The sequence below is a fragment of the Drosophila ananassae genome, chromosome XL (genome assembly GCF_017639315.1).
Source record: "Drosophila ananassae strain 14024-0371.13 chromosome XL, ASM1763931v2, whole genome shotgun sequence".
NCBI classification, from domain to species: Eukaryota; Metazoa; Arthropoda; class Insecta; order Diptera; family Drosophilidae; genus Drosophila; species Drosophila ananassae.
In genome coordinates, this window is record NC_057931.1 from 7,389,915 (window position 1) to 7,413,226 (window position 23,312).

Sequence of the window (23,312 nt, forward strand, 5' to 3'; positions counted from 1 at the left end):
CATTAGCCAAGTTCAAAGACACGAATTTATGCCTTCCAACATATTCTCGATTGCATGATTTTTGCCACTTCATAATGAGGATTTTAAATTGATTTTAAATCGGTTAAGATTAGCCCAAGGATTTAGTCTAATAGTAGCTCTCCAGGAAGTAATAGAACTACTTTCCTTTCAAAACTAATGAAATAATTCCCTTTAAAAGTAATCTTTAAAAAAAACCCTCATATTATTGCATCATAAATGAAATTTTATTTATTAAAACGAAAAAAAATAGTACCCATAAGTGTAAGATATTATAATAAATTAATTAGGATTATAGAAGTAAAGAATCATTGCCAATATAAAGTCATAATAAAAAAACGTATTATCTCAAGCGGGATTAGTTAAGCGGGAATGGGTCCAGGGCGAGCGGGGGTCGATGGTCGAGGATCGGGGATCAGTGATCGGGGTATTAGTGTACTTCTCTTCTACTTCTCCAGGCAGCGGGCTTGATCCTTGGGGATACAGGACTGGGAGAGCCAGTCGAAGCGCTCCTTCTTGTCGCAACGGAGGTGGACGAACTTGTGCTTGCCGGACTTCTTCAGCTCGCAGCGGTAGTACTTCCGGCAGTCACGGACATCGGGAATGGCGTCATCTTCGTCGCACTCCTCGCCCTTCTTTAGCTTCTTGAGCACATCCTTGACGTACTGCTTCTTCTCCTTGGAGCTCAGCTCGTTGTCCTCGCTGTCGTCCTTCTCGTTCTCCTTGGGGCTTTGCGACTCGTTCTCCTTTTCCTCTTTCGAATCTTTCTTCTCCTTTTCCTTCTCCTTCTCCTTGCTGTCCTTGTCCTTCTTCTCCTTGCTGTCCTTCTCCTCGGAGGCGGGTTTCTTCTTATCCTGCTCCTCGCCGGACTTCGGCTTCGACTTCTCCTCTACAGAGGCGTTCTCGTTGGAGGCAGGTGGGCTCTGGGCAGGCTGTTCCACACTCTCGGCAGTCTCGGGACTGTTGTTGCTTGGCTTCTCGGCCTGTCCGGGCTGCTGGGGGGCCTCGGGCTGCGACGGGATCTGCGGCTCTTCAGGCTGGGCTGGAGCGGCAACAGGAGCCTCGGTGGTCGGCTTTCGCCAGCTGTTCACCCAGTTTTGCCAATTGGGCCAGAAGGGCAGAGGATGGTGGGGTGGCACCGGATTGATGACGCCATTGCCAGCAGCATTCGAGCCGGCGGCTTCACCATTCTGTCCTGGGAGATGTGGTCTCCAGAACGGTGGCACGACGGGAGGGTTGGGTCGTTGCCAAGGCCAAGAACCAGATCCGCCAGGCAGTGTAGGAATCGATGGAATGACCCCAGCAGGAGATCCACCAGCGGCTCCAGATGAAGAGCCCGGAGCACCACCAGCAGGAGATCCTGCACCGGCACCAGATGAAGAGCCTGGAGCGCCACCTGCAGCAGATCCTGGGGAACCACCAGCAGGAGATCCAGAAGTGCCAGGAGCAGCACCAGCAGGGGATCCACCAGCGGCTCCAGATGAGGAGCCTGGAGCTCCACCAGCAGGAGATCCGCCAGCGGCACCAGATGAAGAGCCTGGAGCACCGCCTGCGGCAGATCCTGGGGCACCACCAGCAGGAGATCCAGAAGTGCCAGGAGCACCACCAGCAGGGGATCCACCAGCGGCTCCAGATGAGGAGCCTGGAGCTCCACCAGCAGGAGATCCGCCAGCGGCACCAGATGAAGAGCCTGGAGCACCGCCTGCGGCCGATCCTGGGGCACCACCAGCAGGAGATCCAGAAGTGCCAGGAGCACCACCAGCAGGGGATCCACCAGCGGCTCCAGATGAAGAGCCTGGAGCTCCACCAGCAGGATATCCGCCAGCGGCACCAGATGAAGAGCCTGGAGCACCGCCTGCGGCAGATCCTGGGGCACCTCCGGCAGACGAGCCTGGGGCACCTCCAGCAGGGATGTTCGGATCAACAGGAGCTCCAGGGGCTGCGGTGGAGCCAGCAGGAGCGTTGGGGTCAACTGGAGCTCCAGGGGCAGCGGTGGAACCAGCAGGAGCGTTGGGGTCAACAGGAGCTCCAGGGGCAGCGGTGGATCCAGAAGGAGCGTTGGGGTCAACTGGAGCTCCAGGGGCAGCGGTGGAACCAGCAGGAGCGTTGGGGTCAACAGGAGCTCCAGGGGCGGCGGTGGATCCAGCAGGAGCGTTGGGGTCAACAGGAACGCCAGGGGCAGCGGTGGAACCAGCAGGAGCGTTGGGATCAACAGGAGCTCCAGGGGCAGCGGTGGATCCAGCCGGAGCGTTGGGGTCAACAGGAACTCCAGGGGCAGCGGTGGAGCCAGCAGGAGCGTTGGGATCAACAGGAGCTCCAGGGGCAGCGGTGGAACCTGCAGGAGCGTTGGGATCAACAGGAGCTCCAGGGGCAGCGGTGGAACCTGCAGGAGCGTTGGGATCAACAGGAGCTCCAGGGGCAGCGGTGGATCCAGCAGGAGCGTTGGGGTCAACAGGAGCTCCAGGGGCAGCGGTGGATCCAGCAGGAGCGTTGGGATCAACAGGAGCTCCAGGGGCAGCGGTGGAGCCAGCAGGAGCGTTGGGATCAACAGGAGCTCCAGGGGCAGCGGTGGAACCCTCAGGAGCGTTGGGATCAACAGGAGCTCCAGGAGCAGCGGTGGAACCTGCAGGAGCGTTGGGATCAACAGGAGCTTCAGGGGCAGCGGTGGATCCAGCAGGAGCGTTGGGGTCAACAGGAGCTCCAGGGACAGCGGTGGAACCAGCAGGAGCGTTAGGGTCGGCGGGTTCTCCAGGAGCAGCAGTGGATCCAGCAGGAGCGTTAGGGTCGGCAGGTTCTCCAGGAGCAGCGGTGGAGCCAGCAGGAGCGTTGGGGTCAACAGGAGCTCCAGGGGCAGCGGTGGATCCAGCAGGAGCGTTGGGATCAACAGGAGCTCCAGGGGCAGCGGTGGATCCAGCAGGGGCGTTGGGGTCAACAGGAGCTCCAGGGGCAGCGGTGGATCCAGCAGGAGCGTTGGGATCAACAGGAACTCCAGGGGCAGCGGTGGAACCTTCAGGAGCGTTGGGATCAACAGGAGCTCCAGGGGCAGCGGTGGATCCAGCAGGGGCGTTGGGGTCAACAGGAGCTCCAGGGGCAGCGGTGGATCCAGCAGGAGCGTTGGGGTCAACAGGAGCTCCAGGGGCAGCGGTGGAACCAGCAGGAGCGTTGGGGTCGGAAGGTTCTCCAGGAGCAGCAGTGGATCCAGCAGGAGCGTTAGGGTCGGCTGGTTCTCCAGGGGCAGCAGTAGATCCAGCAGGTGCATTCGGGTCGGCGGGTTCTCCAGGAGCAGCAGTGGATCCAGCAGGAGCGTTAGGGTCGGCAGGTTCTCCAGGAGCTGCAGTGGATCCAGCAGGAGCGTTAGGGTCGGCAGGTTCTCCAGGAGCCGCGGTGGAGCCAGCAGGAGCGTTGGGGTCAACTGGAGCTCCAGGGGCAGCGGTGGAACCAGCAGGAGCGTTGGGGTCAAATGGAGCTCCAGGGGCAGCGGTGGATCCAGCAGGGGCGTTGGGGTCAACAGGAGCTCCAGGGGCAGCGGTGGATCCAGCAGGAGCGTTGGGGTCAACAGGAGCTCCAGGGGCAGCAGTGGATCCAGCAGGAGCGTTAGGGTCGGAAGGTTCTCCAGGAGCTGCAGTGGATCCAGCAGGAGCGTTAGGGTCGGCAGGTTCTCCAGGAGCCGCGGTGGAGCCAGCAGGAGCGTTGGGATCAACAGGAGCTCCAGGGGCAGCGGTGGATCCAGCAGGAGCGTTAGGGTTGGCAGGTTCTCCAGGGGCAGCAGTAGATCCAGCAGGTGCATTCGGGTCGGCGGGTTCTCCAGGAGCAGCAGTGGATCCAGCAGGAGCGTTAGGGTCGGCAGGTTCTCCAGGAGCCGCGGTGGAGCCAGCAGGAGCGTTGGGATCAACAGGAGCTCCAGGGGCAGCGGTGGATCCAGCAGGAGCGTTAGGGTCGGCAGGTTCTCCAGGGGCAGCAGTAGATCCAGCAGGTGCATTCGGGTCGGCGGGTTCTCCAGGAGCAGCAGTGGATCCAGCAGGAGCGTTAGGGTCGGCAGGTTCTCCAGGAGCAGCAGTAGATCCTGCTGGTGCATTCGGGTCAGCAGGTTCTCCAGGAGCAGCGGTGGGCTTGGTAGGTACATTGGGGTCGGCAGGTTCTCCAGGAGCAGCGGTGGGCTTGGCAGGTGCATTGGGATCGGCAGGTTCGCCTGGAGCAGCGGTAGTTTCAACGGGAGCGTTAGGGTCGGCAGGAGTTCCAGGGGCGGTAGTGGTTACTTCAGGTGCGTTCGGGTCGACCAGACCAGGTTCATTTGTAGATCCTTCCGGTGCGTTGGGGTCCTGAGGGGAGTTAGGATCGACTGGAGCATTGGGATCGACTTCTCCTGGTGCTGTGGTAGTGGTCTCAGGGGCATTAGGGTCAACAGGCGCGTTGGGATCAATAGGAGCATTGGGATCAAGAGGAGCGTTGGGATCAACTTCTCCTGGTGCGGCGGTAGTGGTTTCGGGTGCGTTGGGATCTAGGGGAGTATTGGGGTCGATGGGTGGGTTGGTGTCCTCCGATCCGGGTGCTAGAGTGGTTTCTCCGGGAGCCTGGGTGGTGGTGACGTCCTGACTGGGAGCAGTAGTCTCTGTTTCGACAGCTCCAGTGGTGGTGGGCTCCTCCACAAGCACAGTAGTCTCAACGGGCGCCAAAGTATTCTCGGCGGGAGGTGCGGTCGTCTCAGCAGGGGCAGCACTGGAAGCGATGCTGGGTCCTTCGGTGGAGCTCTCGTTGGGAACAGGGTTGCTCTCCACGAGCGAAGCTGGCTCGCTGACCGGACTGTCGGTGATGGTCACCATCTTGGCCACGGCCGCCGTGGGTGCCTCCACGACCGCGGACTTGACGGCCACACAGATCTCCAGGCCGTCGGTGACGCAGCGGGTGTTGAGGGGGCAGGCCACCACCGGGCCGACGGTCACATCGTCGACGCAGTCCTGGTAGGAGTGTGGTCCCACACAAACGGCGCTCTTGCCACTGCACTTCAGTCCTGCGGCAGCGGCGTTCACCTGATGTCTCGCCACCAAAGAGGTGAGCTGCAAAGAGAGAATAGAGTAGAATATGAGTATCCGGATGAGAACCCATCTATGGTGCTATTGGAGTTGATCAAATTGTGGTGTGTCGCCTCGGAATAATTGGGAGTTGGGACGAGTATTGGTTTCGATTCACTTGCATATGTTACTTTCGTTTGGTCGCCGAGCGCTTTGAACGTTATCCAAAGAAGCATGAATCCCGGTAGCTACGGACGGTTTACGGGTTTTCGGGATTACGGAGTTACGGGGTTACGGGTTAACGGTTTCGGATTCGATTCGGATTGATTGGTGTTGTTCGGCGTATCCAAGTGCCGCACCCAATGCATTTCAAATAAAATACACCTCGTCAGTATTATAGCCGAATAGGAACGTTAAAAAAAATGTGAAAAAAAATATAGAATTTATAGAAAAATCCATTATGGCACTATAATGATCCTAATCTGGATCATGGCCGGGACGCGATATATTCATTATATTTTTTTTTGTCTGTTTTGATGGATGGTATTATGGAATTACCACTAGCAACACCAGAAGTCTGGTGGATCGGTTCGTTGTCATCGTCGTTGTCGTTGTCGTTTTGGGATGTGTTTTCGGTTCGAATGAAGAATCGTTACTATCCCCGGTATGGCCAGTAGGCGGTATTATATGCAAAATTTCCGCAGATATCTTCGCACAAACAGAAATCATCTCTGACGCTATCCAAATACGCGATAATCGCTTGTTTGTCCCATCCTAAAGATAAGGCAAGAGGGGCTAAACCAATTTATGATGTTGCGGCTAGAGAGATATATTCTCGTTATAAGCCTCTATTTTCCCCTTTAGTTAGCCCCAAAAATAAGTTTATAATTTTGTATGCAATTTAGAGGTATTAGCACGCACTTTAAGATCGTTGTGATTCATATCGGAGTTATCACACAGAGATCCATAACGACTACATAATCGTAATCTTGAACTAGAAAATAAATGTTGACTTAGCGGGCTGCGCATTTCCGTTGACTGGAGTCTTTGCTTTATTTGTCTCCGCCTCCGCCTCGGAAAGATAAATAAACAGATCGCTGTCTAGATTTTCGGGGGCATAGTGAGATAATCTCTTTCCTGTCTTGGGATTTTTTAAGTTATTTCATTTAAATCTGTTTCCCCTCGGACTTAAGTGGGCGGAACTTGAGCGGCGTGGGGTCGTCAGTCATTCCGGAGGAGTGCAGTTGCCCCGACCGGCAATGACGCAGGCAATCCCCTGACATCAGATAAGATCCAGCTGCGATCTGCTGTCACTTGTCAGCCCAGATAAGCAACAATGCACGGGCCAGGAGCTTTAAGGGATCACCCGGTTATACAATTTGACAAAAAAATCTCTGAGGTCTTGCGGGAATTTATGATCCCAAAGGTCGCACACTTCCCATCAGGCGGACTGGATGACATATCAGTGCCCTTAACGATTCAATTAAGAAAACCCCAGAAGGCCTCCACAATTAGCATATGAAATGGATACAGAACTGTATCGGGGTAGTGGCCCCGATTCCCCCACAGGGTCATAACATCTGGCCGGGGTCCCAGCCTTTGAACTCTCCTGTTTTCAGCCCTGTTTCATATATGCCCTTTGAGCCATTTCGCCGGCCAGGTGAATTCCGCATGAAAATTGAACAATTAAGTGGAATTTGCTTTATTTCTCTCCTTTTTTTTTTATGGACAACCATTAATGCGGTTAAGCCTCAGAACGAAAATGAAAAATCATGTGCGGGCGAATATATGTATTTACATTCAAAAATACAAAAAAGCAAAGAAAAAAAAAATAGGGAAAATACAATGCAGTCCCAGTCACATTGCGGTTTTCGTGTGTCTAGACAACACAATGAATTCAGTTAGTCATATATTTGTCCATTATCAAATATGTGTACACTGAGCGCAAATAAAACACCTGACACCAAAGACTTCTCCAAACCTGTCTCGCTCGTCAAGTCAACAAGAGGCTCTAACCTTTCCGCGAATTAGATAATAATAGTCAGAAGTCTGCAAGGGGTTTGGTAATTAAACCTTTATTTAATTCTCTTTATTTACTTAAGCTTCATTATTTAATAAAAAATTACAAGAACCTGTCATCCTCCTGGAAGACCTCTTACAACATACCTCTCATAAAAGAGGTCTTCCCTTATAAGACCTCTCACAGAATAGTCTTTAAAAGTAGTAATGTCTATAGAAGTATTGCAATCTTTACCGAACCTGGTCGTCCATCGATGGGCAATCGACTGGTTAGGTAAAGTGAGTGATAATACGCTCGGCACCCAAATAGGCTTTGAGGTCGCAGCTCCGTACACCTTGCCAGTGTGCCTTGCCAGCGTCATTCATGCAAATGAGCCAAGGCGGTGGGTCGAAATTATGCACCCTTCTTGGCCTAGTCGCGGGAGGACCTCCTCCCTACCCATCCACATACAGCAGAAGGAGCTCCCCTTCTCAGACGCCGGAGGGGAACATCCACTACTCGGGGAAGGGGACCTCCCACCCACACCCCACTATCCCCAGCGTGGATCGCTACTCGGACGCCATCTGCATCTGGTGTTATGGGCTCCTCCGTTAATGTTGTTGGCGTTGCGGTCGCGGCTTTGGCCATGACGTTGGCGGTGGTTGCACAGTGGTGGTGCGGTGGCTTCCAGCTCTCGACTCTCTTGCCTCATTGGCGTTGCACAAAGCGAGCGGCGTTGGCTAAATTTGCATAAATTAACAATGTTTCGCAATTGCAGCCACTGATGCAGCAGCGAATTCTTGGTGCCCAAGGGGGTTTGGGGGGCTGGCCCGCATGGCCACTGTTCACAGTCCTGCCCCAGCCAGTCCTCCTCCAGTCCAGTGTCCACTCTCCAATGTCCAGTGTCCACTCTGTCCACTGTGTCCCATGTGTATATGTTTGTGTGAGGCGACCGTGGGCAATGTGCGCGTTTTATTGATTTGATGCTCCAATGCACTTATTATCCCTCAGGCGGCCACTGTCTCTACCACTGCCACTGCTGCCACAGCCAGTTCCTGTTAATCCCCTGGCAATGCGACGCCATTTGCCACGCCCACGCCTCCATCCATCCCACCCATACACCCATACCTACACTCACACAGAGACAGTGAGTAGGATATATGAGCATTAGGGTGTGCCACATATCAGCGAAGTTGATCGATTGCGGCTCATTAGGGCTTCATTCATTCGAAGGATATCGAACTGCAGTTCATACTAGTATGGGGAAGTCATAACTGTAGAAAGGATTCAGGTGGCAATCGAATATCCTTGCTTAAGGACACAGGTTTTGTCATTTTTGTTAGGGTTTTGGAATTTTTTAGTACGAAAATACGTTTTTTTGGTCAAAAACGATACAAATTTTCAGAGTCATAATAGGAATGGGGTTTCTACTTATTAATAGTTGAAAGTAAAGTTAAATAATCTAATCTCAGCTATTTACCTCTCAGCTATAATTTATTTCTCAGCTTCTACGATTTTTAAGTTAAACAGGTTAATAAATAAACATTATAGATATAAAAAATGTAGAATATTTAGAACAAAACTTAGACTAAAACAAATGAAATCTTGCAATTAACGCTTCTAAAATACATATTTTGTTTATAAATATTCTTGTTACCCCTTGTATTTAACAATATTAAATATGTATGCATTTTACACTGCCAATAAAGTAAAGCTTTTCAAGGAAAAAACATCATTTTCACTTTCGAAATGACTCATGTTTTTGTTAATGAGGTGCGGAAATTCCAATGACAAGAAGTTATCTCTAACACTCCAGATATGAGAGAAATCTTAAGACTGGTAATAAAAATCTTCACCTACTTAACTCCACAATTATAATTATCTCAGATGAATCATACTTTTAAAATCAAAACGCAAAGAATGTCCAATAAGCTCTGTCTATTGTGACCCAACCGATTGTCCGCCAATGTTACCACCCTCATAAAATATTAAATGAAACCACACTTAATGTGAGAACAGGTCACACCAACCGATTAACCGTGTGCTTTTATTTGCTTTTTGTGAAAAAGTAGGCGACGACTTCCATCATTTTTCCTGCCACGTGTGTCAGCCCGAATCGAAAATCATTGAGCTCAGATACTTTGTGTTCGTCGGAGCTGTTCGTTGAAATTCAAAGTAGTGTAAATTACAGAAAATTTCAAAAACTACAAAAATAAAAATCGTTCCGAGAAAAAAAACCGGTATTTGTGTAAAAGCTATAAATTTTGTTTTGAGATTATTTCCGTAAGTAGATCAAAATGTCAGAAGCTGTTCCACAAGAACCAGCTGCACCAGAATCCGGCGTCATCGGCCCCAAGGAAGGAGCCGATGGCAGCTGGTGTCTCATAGAGAGCGACCCCGGCGTCTTCACCGAGCTGATCCGAGGCTTTGGCTGCACTGGTGCTCAGGTTGAGGAGATTTGGACATTGGATGCTGAAGCCTTCCATCATTTGGAGCCCATTCATGGTCTCATCTTTCTGTTCAAGTGGGTGCAGGATGACAAGCCCATAGGCCGTGTTGTCAAAGATCGTAGCGATGTTTTTTTCGTACGCCAGGTGAGTTCCGGCGATTTAGAGATTCTAGGTTAGCTTTTCTTTTTGTTCATGCATGTGTGTGTGCATTTCTGTCATTGTAAGTGCGTGGCAGCCATTTTGAAAGCTTTCTGCGGCAGGTATGGTAACACTATTTTGATATAAAACCTACTTATGGAAGACATTTAGTATTATATTCAATATAATAGAAAGAAATATATTTTAAAAGAAATTAAACATTTTAGAACAAAATCTGCTTCTCTTCTCAGGTTATCACCAATGCCTGTGCCACCCAGGCGCTCCTCTGCCTCTTGATGAATCTCCAGCACCCGGACATCGATCTGGGCGAGACTCTGACGTCGTTCAAGTCCGTTTGCCAGGATCTCGATCCGGTGGTGCGTGGCCTGTGCCTCAGCCGCGAATCGAAGATCCGTTCCGTGCACAACTCGTTCGCCCGTCCGGTGCTCTTTGAGGTTGACATGCGCCAGGCCACGGTCGAGGAGGATGTGTATCACTTCGTGGGCTTCATGCCCATCAAAGGGCGTCTGTACGAGCTGGACGGAATGCAGGAGGGGCCCATCGAGCTGGCCGAGATCAGCAAGGGTCAGAACTGGCTGGACGTTGTCCGTCCGATCATTGAGGCGCGCATGCAGCGCTACAGTGTGGGAGAGATCCACTTCAATTTGATGGCCCTGGTGTCCGATCGCCAGCGCTGCTATGAGCGCCAGATCCAGCTGCTGGTCCACCAGCCGTCGCCGTTGAGCCATGCCGAGAGGCAGGAGGAGATCGCCAATCTGCGAACCTACGTCAAGTTCGAGCAGGAGAAGAAACGTCGCTACCGACAGGAGAACCAGCGTCGTCGCCACAACTACTTGCCGTTCATTGTCGAGCTACTGAAGCAGCTGGGCGAGACCGGCCAGCTGATGCCCATCTTCGAGAAGGCCAAGAAGCGGGCCATGGAGTGCCACTTGCAGGCCACTCTCAAGCAACAGCAGCTCCAGCAAGAGCTCCAACAGCAGCAGCAACTGCTACTGGATCAGGAGGAGCAAGAGCGCCAGGAGCCCCAGGATTCCGACTGTCTCAATAAGGAGAAGTCGCCCAAGTAAGCCCGGCAATCTGTAGATCTCGGAGGAATGCCCACCACCACCATCAAATTCCAAGTTACACTGCCACCCACGATCTTCCCGCCACGAGGTACTCTGTTGGAAACGCATCCTCCTTTTTTTATTTCTGGTTCGCATCGAGAACACCTTTGATGGAAACTTTTAACTAACAGCTACTAATAAATCAAATCCAGAAATATATCATGGTTTTGATTTTAACATATTTTTCACACACTAATTTTAATTATTCTTAAAACTAATCAAAAAATATCTCAAAAAGAGTCATACTTTTAATAATTATTTTAAAAACTTATGCTAAAACTACTTTTAAAAGTAATATTTTAATGTTAATAGCTTTTGAGCTCATTTTAAATATTTTATATTAAACTTATTCCTACTTTTATATATTCTTTTATAGTTACTTTTTAATATTCTAATAAAACTCTTTTAAAATCAGCGTTTCTTCAAACGATCCTTTTGAATCCTTTAATATGATTAAAATATAATCAAATATAAAATCAATATATTTTATACATAATTCCTTAGTAATCGAATGGCTTTTAATAGTTTTAATATGAAAATATAAAATTTAAGACTGAAGAAACGGAATAAAGACTTAAATAATTTTAAAAATAATATGATTCATCAATTATCTATTAGCTTCTAAGTTTTTTATTCCTTCATAATAACTTAATAATTAAATAACTAAAAGAATAATATAAAAATAAAGTTCTCAACTGGCCCAAAAAATATTATTTTGAATAATATTTTTAATAAAAAGCAGAACCCTATTAAATGATTAGATTTTCTAACCTTATCCCTTGAGCCTTTTATGACAAAATGTTAAATATATTTCGTGTCCCCCCTTTCAGAGAGAAATGTATAAAATTAGCCTAGCAGATTTATGACAACCTTGAGTGTCGGCTCAAGTGCTGTCCCAGCGAATTATGACAGTTTCCATTTGGGATTGCCTCAACAGTCCGGAGAGTGGTCCTCATCTCATCTTATTTCATCCATCTCTCGGATGCCGCTGCGGCTGCCGCCTCTCCGTATTCCGGCCGTATTTCAATTTGCATTTTGCTGCAGTTTCTCCGCTCCATCCTTATCCTTCGCCGCATCCGTCTGTCGTCCTGATAAATGATTTCTTTTTAATGCTTCGATAGACTCAACTTAACGTGGCACAACGATGCTCCCGGACAGGAGGCTGCTCCCCCGGACGGAGATGCCGGAGATGCGGTTATACCGAATCCGAATACGAATACAAGGTCCGGATGAGATGGTTTCTGGACTCTCTGCTTTTCTGGTTCTATGGTTCTCTGGTTCTCTGGTCGTCGCGCTTATTTGTTTATGTTGCACAAAGTAAACAACTAATTTTAATTTGCCGCAGGAGCCGCACAGCCACGACAAGATGACGACGACGACGACGATGGAGGATGAGGATGGCCAAGGGCGCTAGCCAGGATAAGGAGCAGGACCAGGACTTTAGGAAGAAGTATACACTCGCAGAAATTCATTCCAACAAGTCCTTCTTCGTCAGGTAAGCTTCAATGTGAAATTCTTCCTGTGCAGAACCACAAAAAAAAAAAGGAAAAACAGGGACATCAGCAAGGACATTGGGCAGACAGAGATGTGTGTGGTGTGGTGGTGGGTGGGTGGGTTAGGTGGTGGCTATGAAAAAGGGAGCAACTGGCTCCCATAAAAGGGAAACATATTCGCATACACAGACGGCAACAAACCGCAAAATAACCAAAGACATTCCGACATGACCCCCCACCTCAGTTTTAATATTTTTTCTGTATTTTTGTTTTTTTGGACCAACTGGATTTTCTTTTGTTCGGGAACTCGGCGATGGCTTCCTTTTTATTTTGATTTTATTCAGTTTCTGCGGAACTCTGGTGGACATATGTAAATATGAGTGCAGCAGGAGAAATCATAACAAAAATGCTGCACACTCAAATTATCCCTAAATAATTTAGATCCTGGCAGCGGGAAACTTTACCTTTTCAAGCTTCTGTTTGGAGTTTGCAATTTTTTTTCCCCCATTTTTCCTTTTTTTTTTTTGTTTCGAACATGGTTTGGTTCGGGGTTTTGCTTATCTTTCATTTCCTAACATTTCAACCAAATGTAAAAGCGGAAGTGGATCAGGATGTGAGGATGTGAGGATGGGGATGAGGAAGCGGAGGTCCTTACCTCAACATACATAGGATACAGCAGGAGGCAGGAGGCATGGAGGCTGGAATCCTGGCACTCTCGGCTCTAAAATATGTCCACAGGTGAACACAACACAACACAACACACAAAACACAACCCAAAGGAGCTCCTGGAATTGACTTTCCGCTTTCGACTCGTCCTGCCCCAAAAACCCAAACAAAAACACAAAATTGCCAAATTACCGAGGGCGGCCACCGAATATTTTTGGTCTAAAAAAGTTATTAAATTATTATTAATTTACATATATGTTTGTAAAATATATATTTAATTAATATAAGTAAAATTAAATAATGAATTGTTTGTTTTTACCGAAATTTTAATAATAAAATCTACCAAAAATATTCTTTTGTTTAAAACTAGTTTCCCACAAAGGTGAGAATTTGTAGCTAATTTGTGAAAACCTTTTGGAAAATGTGTTGTTTATTTAAAACTGAAAAGTTAATAATTAATTTGTGTTGCGGTTAGTTGGGAGCAACTTTTCGAACTGCTCTCGCTTGGCTGCGTTTAGTGCAAAAGGCTAATTGAAATTTGCCATTAATAATGCAAAAAGGTCTCAGTGAGAAACTTTTAGGCACACCCACACCCACGCACACACATCCATGTTGCATGTATTTGTGGCATTTTAAATATTTGAAATATTTGTAACATTTGCGCGATGCCTTCTTGAAACCAACCCTCCGACCGACCAACCGCCCACCTGAAAATAATGAAATGCGGAGGGGTAGGGGGACAGGGGGGTGGTTATGGTTGGTTGAGTGGGTGGGTGGCTGGTTGGTTTGGTGGCTCCAAGGGGGGTGCTGGTCACAGCCACCAACTCGTCCTTGCCAATTACCCGTCATGCCAAAAATACCTAAAAAACCAACAGTCCAAAATCATGTCATTTCATTTAAAACTTTTATTTAATTTTCATTTTAAAATATAGTTTATAGTTTGAAATCTATTTGAAGAATATTAAAATAGTTAAAATTATCAAACCTTGCCAAGTACTGCATTAAATTATAATTTTAAATCATATAAAATAATATAATATAAATAAAAACAATATATTCCTTCTGTGAAGGTAAAGTGCTTCTGAGAGGATGGGTGGTTGTGTTTTATTTTTTATTTTTTTTATTTTTGAGGGCGGGATGTGGAAGCGGAAGCTGGTAGGTGGTAGGTGGTAGGTGGGTGGAAGGCGAAAGGTGGAAGTGAATGCTTATTTTCTGGTCCGTCAGCCGCCGGTGATGTCGACGTCACCGTCACAGTCACCACATGTAAAAAAATGTAGCCTCCCACCCTGTGCCGGCAAGGCGGTCTCTTGTTTCTTGTTTTTTGATTTAATTTTTTTTTTCCTTTTTGTAAGGAGTTGTGCGCCGCTGTGATTTCGCGAACTGTGACTGTCAAAAAAAAAAAACAAATGGGGGAAAATAAATGTTTTCTTTTTTTTTCTGATGGGGGGTTTGAGAGCAAAGGTAACTCATGTTTCAAGATGGAATGCCCGAAAATATGGTTTTGAGGGGCGACAGAGTAAGAGCCAATGTGACAAACCGAAAGTTAAGGGGAAACTGTCAACTTCCATCAGTGATCGCTGCTGGCTTTTCAAGTTTAACAAGATTCTTTGAAGTCTGTGTTGAAGGCCTAAATAATGTAAAATAAATTGTAAATATTTAGTTATATAATTTATAGTAATTAATTGCCTTGACTTATTCTCAAATTATTTTCCAAACAAGTTTTGTCCAACTTTCGTCACTAAAAAAATTGCTTTAAAACAAGCGCTTTTCTCGTCTTGACGTCTATATAATTCCCAACTAGTTCTACCAACTGTCTTGCTTCGATGAAAAATCCCTTTTTATTTAGAGTTTTATGCTCTTTTCTTGCTTAAAAAAAAATCCATAAATTAAATTTTTATTAAATTTTAGAGAACATTTTTTTAATTTTTCTGTATTGTTTTGGAGAGAATTCCTCAGCCAGGAACTAAAAGGGACATGAGGATACATGGCGGGAAAAACTTGCAAGGGGGTGGTGTGGGGGGAAAAGGGCGCAAAAAAAAGAAAATAAAATAAAATAAAACAGGAAAATCTCTTGAGGCTAGTGAAAAAGTTGGTTGCTTTCGGTTTGCCTGGATTTTGGGCCGCCCTCTGTCGCCGTTTCGTCCTTTTTTCATGTCCTTTACCTTGGGCAGTTGTACGAGTCGTACATTTCTTATGCTGCTTCTTAGCTTTGCGCCTTGGCGTCTTCCCCAGTTGCCCATCGTCCTGGCTCCTGGCTCCTGCCTTCTGCGAGTCCCCAGTACGGAGTCCTTCGTCCTGTTCCGCCCATCTCGCTCTAACTCATATTATCCTGCATCCTGCCGGCGCGACGCCGCCTGCGTCAGTGGTTTAAACACATGAAACAATTATAAAGTTGCCAAGAAATGTAAACCCAAAGAGAAAACAATTTAATTGAATTTAACCAGGGGGTTGTCATATCCTAATGGATTTAAAACAACAACAACAACAACAGAAACAAATAAAAAATATATAAAAAAAAAAACTACAACAACCACTACATCAAATAAAAAAAAAAAAAGAGAAAAAGTTTCTATACAAGAAATGGGGGAAATCGGAAAGGGAGGCAAGTCTCCTGTGGCGGACAGGACGAGATTGTGACCCACTGGAGAGGATTCATCGATTCGGAATCGGAGGAAATAATTAATATTTTATTTCTGGCGGGTGAAGCTTTAAAGTTGAGAGTTCTTTCTAGGAAAGTTTATATTTTAAAGCAAAAATCAGAATATATAGTTACTTTTGTTAGAAATGGTTTAAAACTATTATTTTCTCTAATTTTTTTTAAGAAACTAAGCACATCTAATCTATTGAATTTAAGAGCAATATTTTGTATTTAAACTTGTTCGAATTGATATCTAAATTTTATCGAAAACTAGAAACCAGGCATCTGGTATTTGGCAGTTTGGCATTTTAGCGAAAAAGCCATAACTTTTGGCCAATAGACATAATGGCGCCCGAGTGCAGTCGACTGCCTAGCTTTTTGCCACTTTTTCATTGTTGTCCTGTGACTTTGACTGTGAATTGCCACGCCCCCACGCCCCACACCCCCCCACCAGCCGCCCACCACGCCTACCAAATAACATGCCGCCACTTTGATTCGCCATTGAAATTGAAATCCGCTTATTTGATGCTGAAAAAAATGGGGGGAAAGAAAAAAAAAGAAAAATGTGAAAATGAAAAAAAGTGGAAAACCCCCGAAAAGCAAAACAATATTTTCCTAATTTTCGCGCGAGCACGCGACCAAAGAAAAGACAAAACGAGTCACACGAAATACAAAAAATAAAAAAAATGCCAAAAGCGGCGGCAAAAGAAAACTGTCAGTGGCAGCAACAGGATAACGCCCCGCGGAGGTCCTGCTGCCAGTCGAGGGTGGGTGGGTAAGAGAAAGGGGATGGGAAAAGGGGATTTTGAGTTCTCGTCCTGGCATGGAAATGGGACATTTGCTGGATGCAGTCAAGCTTTTGTTTGCCGTTGATTTCCGCCGCTTCCGATTGCTTTGTTGTATTTCCTTTGCCATTCACTTTACTTCTCTGCCCTCTTTTCATTTTACTTCCAGCTTTTCTTTTTATTTTATTTTACTTCTTTTATTATTGCCCCCAAACGTCGAGGCAGAAGATGATTTGATAAGAAGGTGGTTCGCTGGATCCAGCCACTTAGATTGAGCAATTGCTTTTCAATCACAGGACTCTGAGGACACAGGGAGACAGAGAGAGAGTGTCCTTTGGGTAACTGCTTTCCATCATAAACCCAGGACCCCCCACAAAAAAGTTTTATAATTTACATGGAAATTAACCGAAGAATAAATTAATTTTTAAATAAATTTATTAAAAGGGTTAAGGGGGGAATTAAAAGGGAATACTAGCTCTAAAGAAACTCTAAAGATATATATCTTACTTTTTATTTTAAAATTATGCAAAAAAAGAATCATTTACGTATTAAATTATATATTTGAACAATTTTTGAATATCATTTTCCAATTAATTTATTTCAAAAACAGCTCCTCTGTTTTTGATTCAATAATTGGCTCATATTTTTTAAATTAAATCTGAAACATCCCAGCCCCCCTTCTTTTTAGGGGGAGTGGCTTTTGTGAATACTTTCTTGAACGCCCACAATCGATTGAGGGGGCGTGGCAGGATATTTGCAATTAGTTTGTCGTTTGGCGCACCAGGAATCATTCCTGTGTTGTTTGCACAACGAAATTGTAAAATTGATTTATTTATTTATATTTCCATTTATTCTGTTTGTTTTTATTTAATTTCATAAATTATTTCGACTAAATTAATGCTCAGTCCAGCCATCTGGAAATCAAACAAAGTCCCCAATAACAGAAACCAAAATCGGTTTCAACCGAAAACCCATCAAATAGTCAAGAATTATTAGCCTAAGGCCGTGAAAATAAAAAATACTTAAGCTTTATCTGGTCAGGATAAATAAAAAGTAGAAAAATGTTTCTATTTAAATCAGGATGTGATTTTTTTAAGGGATATGTAGAACTATGGATGATATACGTTATACCCTTTACATTAAAATTCAAAAATAATTTCCAATAGTTGTTTAAGAATTTTTTAAATAAATATTTAGAATATATCTATATGATTTATAATTTTTTTAAACTTTCTTATAAGTTTTACTCTATAAATCTCTATTTTTTAAACGATAATATAAAGAATGAAACTCAAATCAATTGATGTATAAATCAAATATGAAAACCAAAAATATAAATATTTAAAAAAATGATGAAGTCTTCCGGCTAAGACTTAACTTGAAATGAAAACAACCCGCCGGGCGATAGAAAAAAATATATATATAATATATCTATGAATATGAACGAATTTATTGGCATTTTCACACAGGACATCAGGACATCAGGCCAACAAAAGGAATGCAGGAAAAGATTCGTTTTTAATCGCATCACAGGACCTCTCCAGTCTCGTCTCTGTCTCGCTCCATTGAATTGTACAAACAAATTGGCATGTTTTTGGCTTTTTGCAGAAATGGCGACATGTTTGTTGTTAATTTGTTGCCTTTTCCTTTGTTGTTATTATTTGAATCCAGTGCTTTAGGGATTTAAAATACACAAAATATCCACACATCCCATATATCCACACAAAATATATTCATTTAAACATAAATATATAGTATATGTATATGTATAATCGCACATATAGTACGTAAAAAGCATTTATTTATGCAAATTTTATTTTATTTGTTTTCAATATTTTGGTAACTTTGTCGCTGATATTTCCGCCATGCAGAATCAACAACAGCCGACAACAAATCCAGCAAAAACGTCCTGCCAGCCTGCCTTCTGTCGGGATGGCCAGAAGCCCACCTGGCCAGGTGCAAATGCGCTTGGCTGAATCACATATCGCATATGTGGGTACAGTGCGTTTCACAGCTGTATAAGGCATTGGAACGAGTCTGGAAAACTTGTATTTTTTTTAAATAAAAAACTTCATATCGTATGGAAAAATATTTTTTATAAAATTGACCCAAAAAGTAGCTCATATTTTGAAAATTTTAAATAAAATTCTCTCATACATCGATATACATTTATATTTATTTCCGTTTGTGTCTTTATGCCGCCGCATTATTTTGTATTTTAATAATTCAAATATCAATTTGTTGTTACATTAAATATTTAATTTGAACTAAAATGTGTTAAATTCTTTGGGGTATTATGAGCCGTACAACCGACCATTTCCCATCTCCCTTCCGAGTCCGGAGTCCATTTACCATTTTGCCATTGTCCTTTGTGGGTGAGAACTAGGAGCGAGGCCACGACAGGACATGGCAGGACAGAGCAGGTCAGGGAAGGAAAGGGAAGGGAGTCCATACGCACATATGTCATGCAATTTTTGGTCTGCTTAATTACAGCTTAAAATCTTTGATTAAAAAACCACCCGAACAAATGGACATCGACCTGAAACCCTGAAACAAATACAGAAACAGAAACCAAAACCGAAATGCTAATTGCCACCCTCAGTCCGACCAGAATGTCTCCAGCGAATCCCTAAAATCCTTTGAATATTATGTGGAAAGATTACTCTTTTGGTGGCATGGTCGGATAGAAGAGATGTGGTTAACCGCTGAAAGAGTTCAAAACTGCAGCTGAAAAGTGATATTATTTTTCCTTATTGGCGTTCTTTGGCTTATAAATGGTTGGTTATAGTGTTAGCAATGTTGCAAGGACTTCTAAAAACATTAAATCATATTTAAAATACTGAAAATGTCAAATTTACCCTTCAAAATGCTGGATTTCCGTACTTGGCCCATTGCCATAGCTATATCTCGGCCAATTCTCATCCGATCCCTAAGCGGGATACCTTAAACGAATAGTGGATCGATTTCCAATCATTCTGCATCAAAATCCTGACAGAAAATATTTTTTCAAAATTTTTCCATTTTTCGTGGGGGATCCCCTTCAAAATGCTGGATTTCCGTACTTGGCCTATTGCCATAGCTATATCTCAGCCAATTCTCACCCGATCCCTAAGCGGGATACCTTAAACGAATAGTGGATCGATTTCCAATCATTCTGCATCAAAATCCTGACAGAAAATATTTTTTCAAAATTTTTCCATTTTTCGTGGGGGATCCCCTTCAAAATGCTGGATTTCCGTACTTGGCCTATTGCCATAGCTATATCTCAGCCAATTCTCACCCGATCCTTAAGCGGAATACCTTAATCGAAAAGTGGATCGATTTCCAATCATTCTGCGTCAAAATCCTGACAGAAAATATTTTTTCAAAATTTTTCCATTTTTCGTGGGGGATCCCCTTCAAAATGCTGGATTTCCGTACTTGGCCTATTGCCATAGCTATATCTCAGCCAATTCTCACCCGATCCTTAAGCGGAATACCTCAATCGAAAAGTGGATCGATTTCCAATCATTCTGCATCAAAATCCTGACAGAAAATATTTTTTCAAAATTTTTCCATTTTTCGTGGGGGATCCCCTTCAAAATGCTGGATTTCCGTACTTGGCCTATTGCCATAGCTATATCTCAGCCAATTCTCACCCGATCCTTATGCGGAATACCTTAATCGAAAAGTGGATCGATTTCCAATCATTCTGCATCAAAATCCTGACAGAAAATATTTTTTCAAAATTTTTCCATTTTTCGTGGGGGATCCCCTTCAAAATGCTGGATTTCCGTACTTGGCCTATTGCCATAGCTATATCTCAGCCAATTCTCACCCGATCCTTAAGCGGAATACCTTAATCGAAAAGTGGATCGATTTCCAATCATTCTGCATCAAAATCCTGATAGAAAATATATTTTTTCAAAATTTTTCCATTTCTCGTGGGGGATCCCCTTCAAAATGCTGGATTTCCGTACTTGGCCTATTGCCATAGCTATATCTCAGCCAATTCTCACCCGATCCCTAAGCGGGATACCTTAAACGAATAGTGGATCGATTTCCAATCATTCTGCATCAAAATCCTGACAGAAAATATTTTTTCAAAATTTTTCAAATTTTTGTGGGGGATCCCCTTCAAAATGCTGGATTTTCGTCCTTGGCCCATTCCCATAGCTATATCTCAGCCAATTCTCACCCGATCCTTAAGCGGAATACCTCAATCAAAAAGTGGATCGATTTCCAATCATTCTGCATCAAAATCCTGACAGAAAATATTTTTTCAAAATTTTTCCATTTTTCGTGGGGGATCCCCTTCAAAATGCTGGATTTCCGTACTTGGCCTATTGCCATCGCTATATCTCAGCCAATTCTCACCCGATCCTTAAGCGGAATACCTTAATCGAAAAGAGGATCGATTTCCAATCATTCTGCATCAAAATCCTGACATCCATAGCTATATCTCTGCTATAGTGCCTGTTCATCCATGTCCCTTATTCCTCATCTTTTTCCTATTTAATCCGTCACTAGATCTCCCAGGATTACCCGATCAAAAATTGTGTTAGCTCCATAAATGATTAAGTTAAAGAAATCCCTCCAATTAATTGATATCCTCTGCCTAGAGGCTTTAATTCTTTTTTCTATTCGAATGTGAGAGTCGGGTGGCTGAAGGATTTGATGGTCACCTCTTGGCCTAATTGACCACTTGACGGCAGCTCCTCTGGCCTGGCTTAGACGCATCTGGCCCGGCCCGTAAGCAATGGCCCCGCCCGGACATCCCAGATACCCCCGGATAGCCGGATTCCAGCCCCCATGCCAGGCAGTCAACGAGCATATCGCATGTTTGTCAATGCTTGGGATGAGCTCCCCAGAGGGAAGGCAAGTTCAGGTTCATGCCACATGCCACACATGCCCCCCGGAATACTGCCACTTCATCCACGTTGCCTTGACGACCCCAAAACGCAGGCAATCAAGTGTAAAATCATAGAATTTTTAATTGATTCCACCGACGCAACGAAACGCAACGCATCCTGATGCCACGCAGGAAAAATTCAGGATCAGGATCAGGATCAGGATACGGTGCAAGCTGAGGCTCTGGCACTGGCACTGGTTCGGTCTACGGCTGAGTCCTTGTTCCGTGTTGTTTTTCATCCTTTTTTATCCTGTCCACATGGCGGACCATTCTAATGTCTCGTCATCGGAGCTGCGGGAGTTTTGTTTAAAAAATACTCTTTACAAAATGGTTTTAGAGTCCTTTGGGAATAGGTCCTTGCCAAGAAAACTTAATAAATTCATTTATTATTTAAATTAGCTATTATTTTTGATTTGATTTGAATTTTTAAATATTTTAAAATAATTATTTAAATAAAAAACAGAACAAGAAAGTATAGATACTCCTAAAAAAAAGAGCATTTTTCGCTGCGTATCCTTTTGCTGCTGCCAGTCGGATCTTTTGTTTAGTTAATTGGCAGTTTCTGGTTGGGCCTTCGACCGACCCACGGCATCCGAGAAGTCTCCAGCATAATACCCCATCCCCTGCCACTCATCCTTCGCCGTAAAGTCCTCGTTCCTCCCCAGCATTCCACTCCCACCTGGATCTGGGAGCCATACTTGACATGTCCCCGACATTGGCAATGCTATACGGGAATCGGCATCGGCATCGGCATCGACGTCGGAATCCCAATCCTGTCATATGCCATGCCCTTCCGATTGAATTGTCCTGCCGACTGCCGGCTAGCCGCCTTTTGTTGTTCCAATTTTTCCTGGATTTGATTTACATCTTTCATGTCCGCACACCCACTGAGCCAAAATAAATAAAAAAAAAAGGACGATTGGTCCTTGTTGTTGACGATATTGCCGGTTCATATCCTTGGACAGCATCCTTCCAAGCTCGAGAGCCTACAATCGGGGAACTGAGCTCGATAATCGGATGAAATGGATGTTATGCCAGCAATGTTTTAGCAAAAAACGAGGCAAATACTTCATAATTTTAACTACTTCTATACTTAATAAATAAATATAAAATAATAAATAAATACATTTAAGTGTGTAGGGTAAGAAAACTACAAATTCCATGCCATAAACATTTTTTAGAATTTATTTCAAGGCAGAGTTAATTAAGAAACCTATTCCAAACTACTTCAAACTCTACCTAGAACTATTCCAGTTTCCTTAACTCTAGAAGCTTAAAATATAATTTTTAAATATGTATGTATTTTTTTTAAGTACCGCCATTCATGTTCATTATAAGGATGTGTAATTCCTGTCGTCAATTTGGCCAAAATCCACTCAGCCAGCCATAAAACAAGCCAAGACGGCTAACACGAGCGGCGTGCGAACTTCGAAATCGTCTTGAATCATGGCCACGCCCACTCAAAAGCCCATTAAAAAATGTGGCAACAAAGGGGGCAGAAGGGGAGCTAGAGGAGAGTGTGTAAGAGAGAAGAAAGTAAAGGAAAGAAAGGGCAGAAGAACGCAGTGCCATAACAGAGGAGGGAAAAAAGATGCCAACAAGGCAATTGTGAAATGTAAATGGCCAACGTAATAGATGTCCAGAGTCTTCAGGTGCACTGAAAAAAATTATATACATATTATTCATAATTTATTTTTAATATTTTCTTTAAAGTTGGATTAAATTTTCCATAAAATAATTTACCATTTTGCTGCTAACTCTGCTCTATAAAAAGCTCTGAAATTAAACCAATTTATCTTAATATTTCTTATAATTTTCATTGAATTTTTTGCAGTGCATGAAAGCGACTTGCTTGGAGACCAGGACTCTGGCAATAATTTGCAAATTTGCTCAAATAAATTCCATGCTGAGCGGGACAGCCGGAGAGCCTAAAATATGTTGTTCGGGGCTGACTAAGGGAAAATGTATGCAAAGCCTTTTTGGAACGAAATGCTGGCCTCGTCCGCCTCGTCCTGTCACTCCTCGTCCTCGTCCTCGTCCTTGTCCTTGTCCCAAGTCCCAAGGAGTCCTCCCCCATCAATAATATGCAAAACATTCC

The 23,312-nt window shown here is 44.5% G+C and overlaps 2 protein-coding genes across 3 annotated transcripts; one reads left to right on the plus strand and one right to left on the minus strand.

Moving 5' to 3' along the window:
* Positions 1–223: 223 nt before the first annotated feature.
* LOC6502142 (collagen alpha-1(I) chain) lies at positions 224–5,699 on the minus strand. 2 transcript variants are annotated; one of them, XM_044717077.1, is made up of 3 exons: positions 5,586–5,699; positions 1,862–5,072; positions 224–1,813 (listed from the first exon to the last, which is right to left on the minus strand). In XM_044717077.1, the coding sequence occupies exons 1-3, from the start codon at positions 5,625–5,627 to the stop codon at positions 465–467; spliced, it is 4,602 nt and encodes a 1,533-aa protein (XP_044573012.1). In that variant the 5' UTR covers positions 5,628–5,699; the 3' UTR covers positions 224–464. The 2 variants fall into 2 exon arrangements, with proteins under 2 accessions (XP_044573012.1, XP_032309349.2); XM_032453458.2 differs by having other exon boundaries at positions 224–5,072.
* Positions 5,700–9,129: 3,430 nt separating this feature from the next.
* LOC6502268 (ubiquitin carboxyl-terminal hydrolase isozyme L5) lies at positions 9,130–10,898 on the plus strand. Its single transcript, XM_001966095.4, has 2 exons — positions 9,130–9,620; positions 9,866–10,898. The coding sequence occupies exons 1-2, from the start codon at positions 9,324–9,326 to the stop codon at positions 10,700–10,702; spliced, it is 1,134 nt and encodes a 377-aa protein (XP_001966131.2). The 5' UTR covers positions 9,130–9,323; the 3' UTR covers positions 10,703–10,898.
* Positions 10,899–23,312: the final 12,414 nt, after the last annotated feature.

Excerpts from the sequence above, each read along its gene's own strand:
- LOC6502142 (XM_032453458.2), bottom strand. The coding sequence starts at position 5,627 with ATGACAACGAACCGATCCACCAGACTTCTGGTGTTGCTAGTG. Across the intron at positions 5,073-5,585 it reads GACTTCTGGTGTTGCTAGTG|CTCACCTCTTTGGTGGCGAG; the intron begins GTAATTCCATAA and ends CTCTCTTTGCAG.
- LOC6502268 (XM_001966095.4), top strand. The coding sequence starts at position 9,324 with ATGTCAGAAGCTGTTCCACAAGAACCAGCTGCACCAGAATCCGGCGTC. Across the intron at positions 9,621-9,865 it reads ATGTTTTTTTCGTACGCCAG|GTTATCACCAATGCCTGTGC; the intron begins GTGAGTTCCGGC and ends TTCTCTTCTCAG.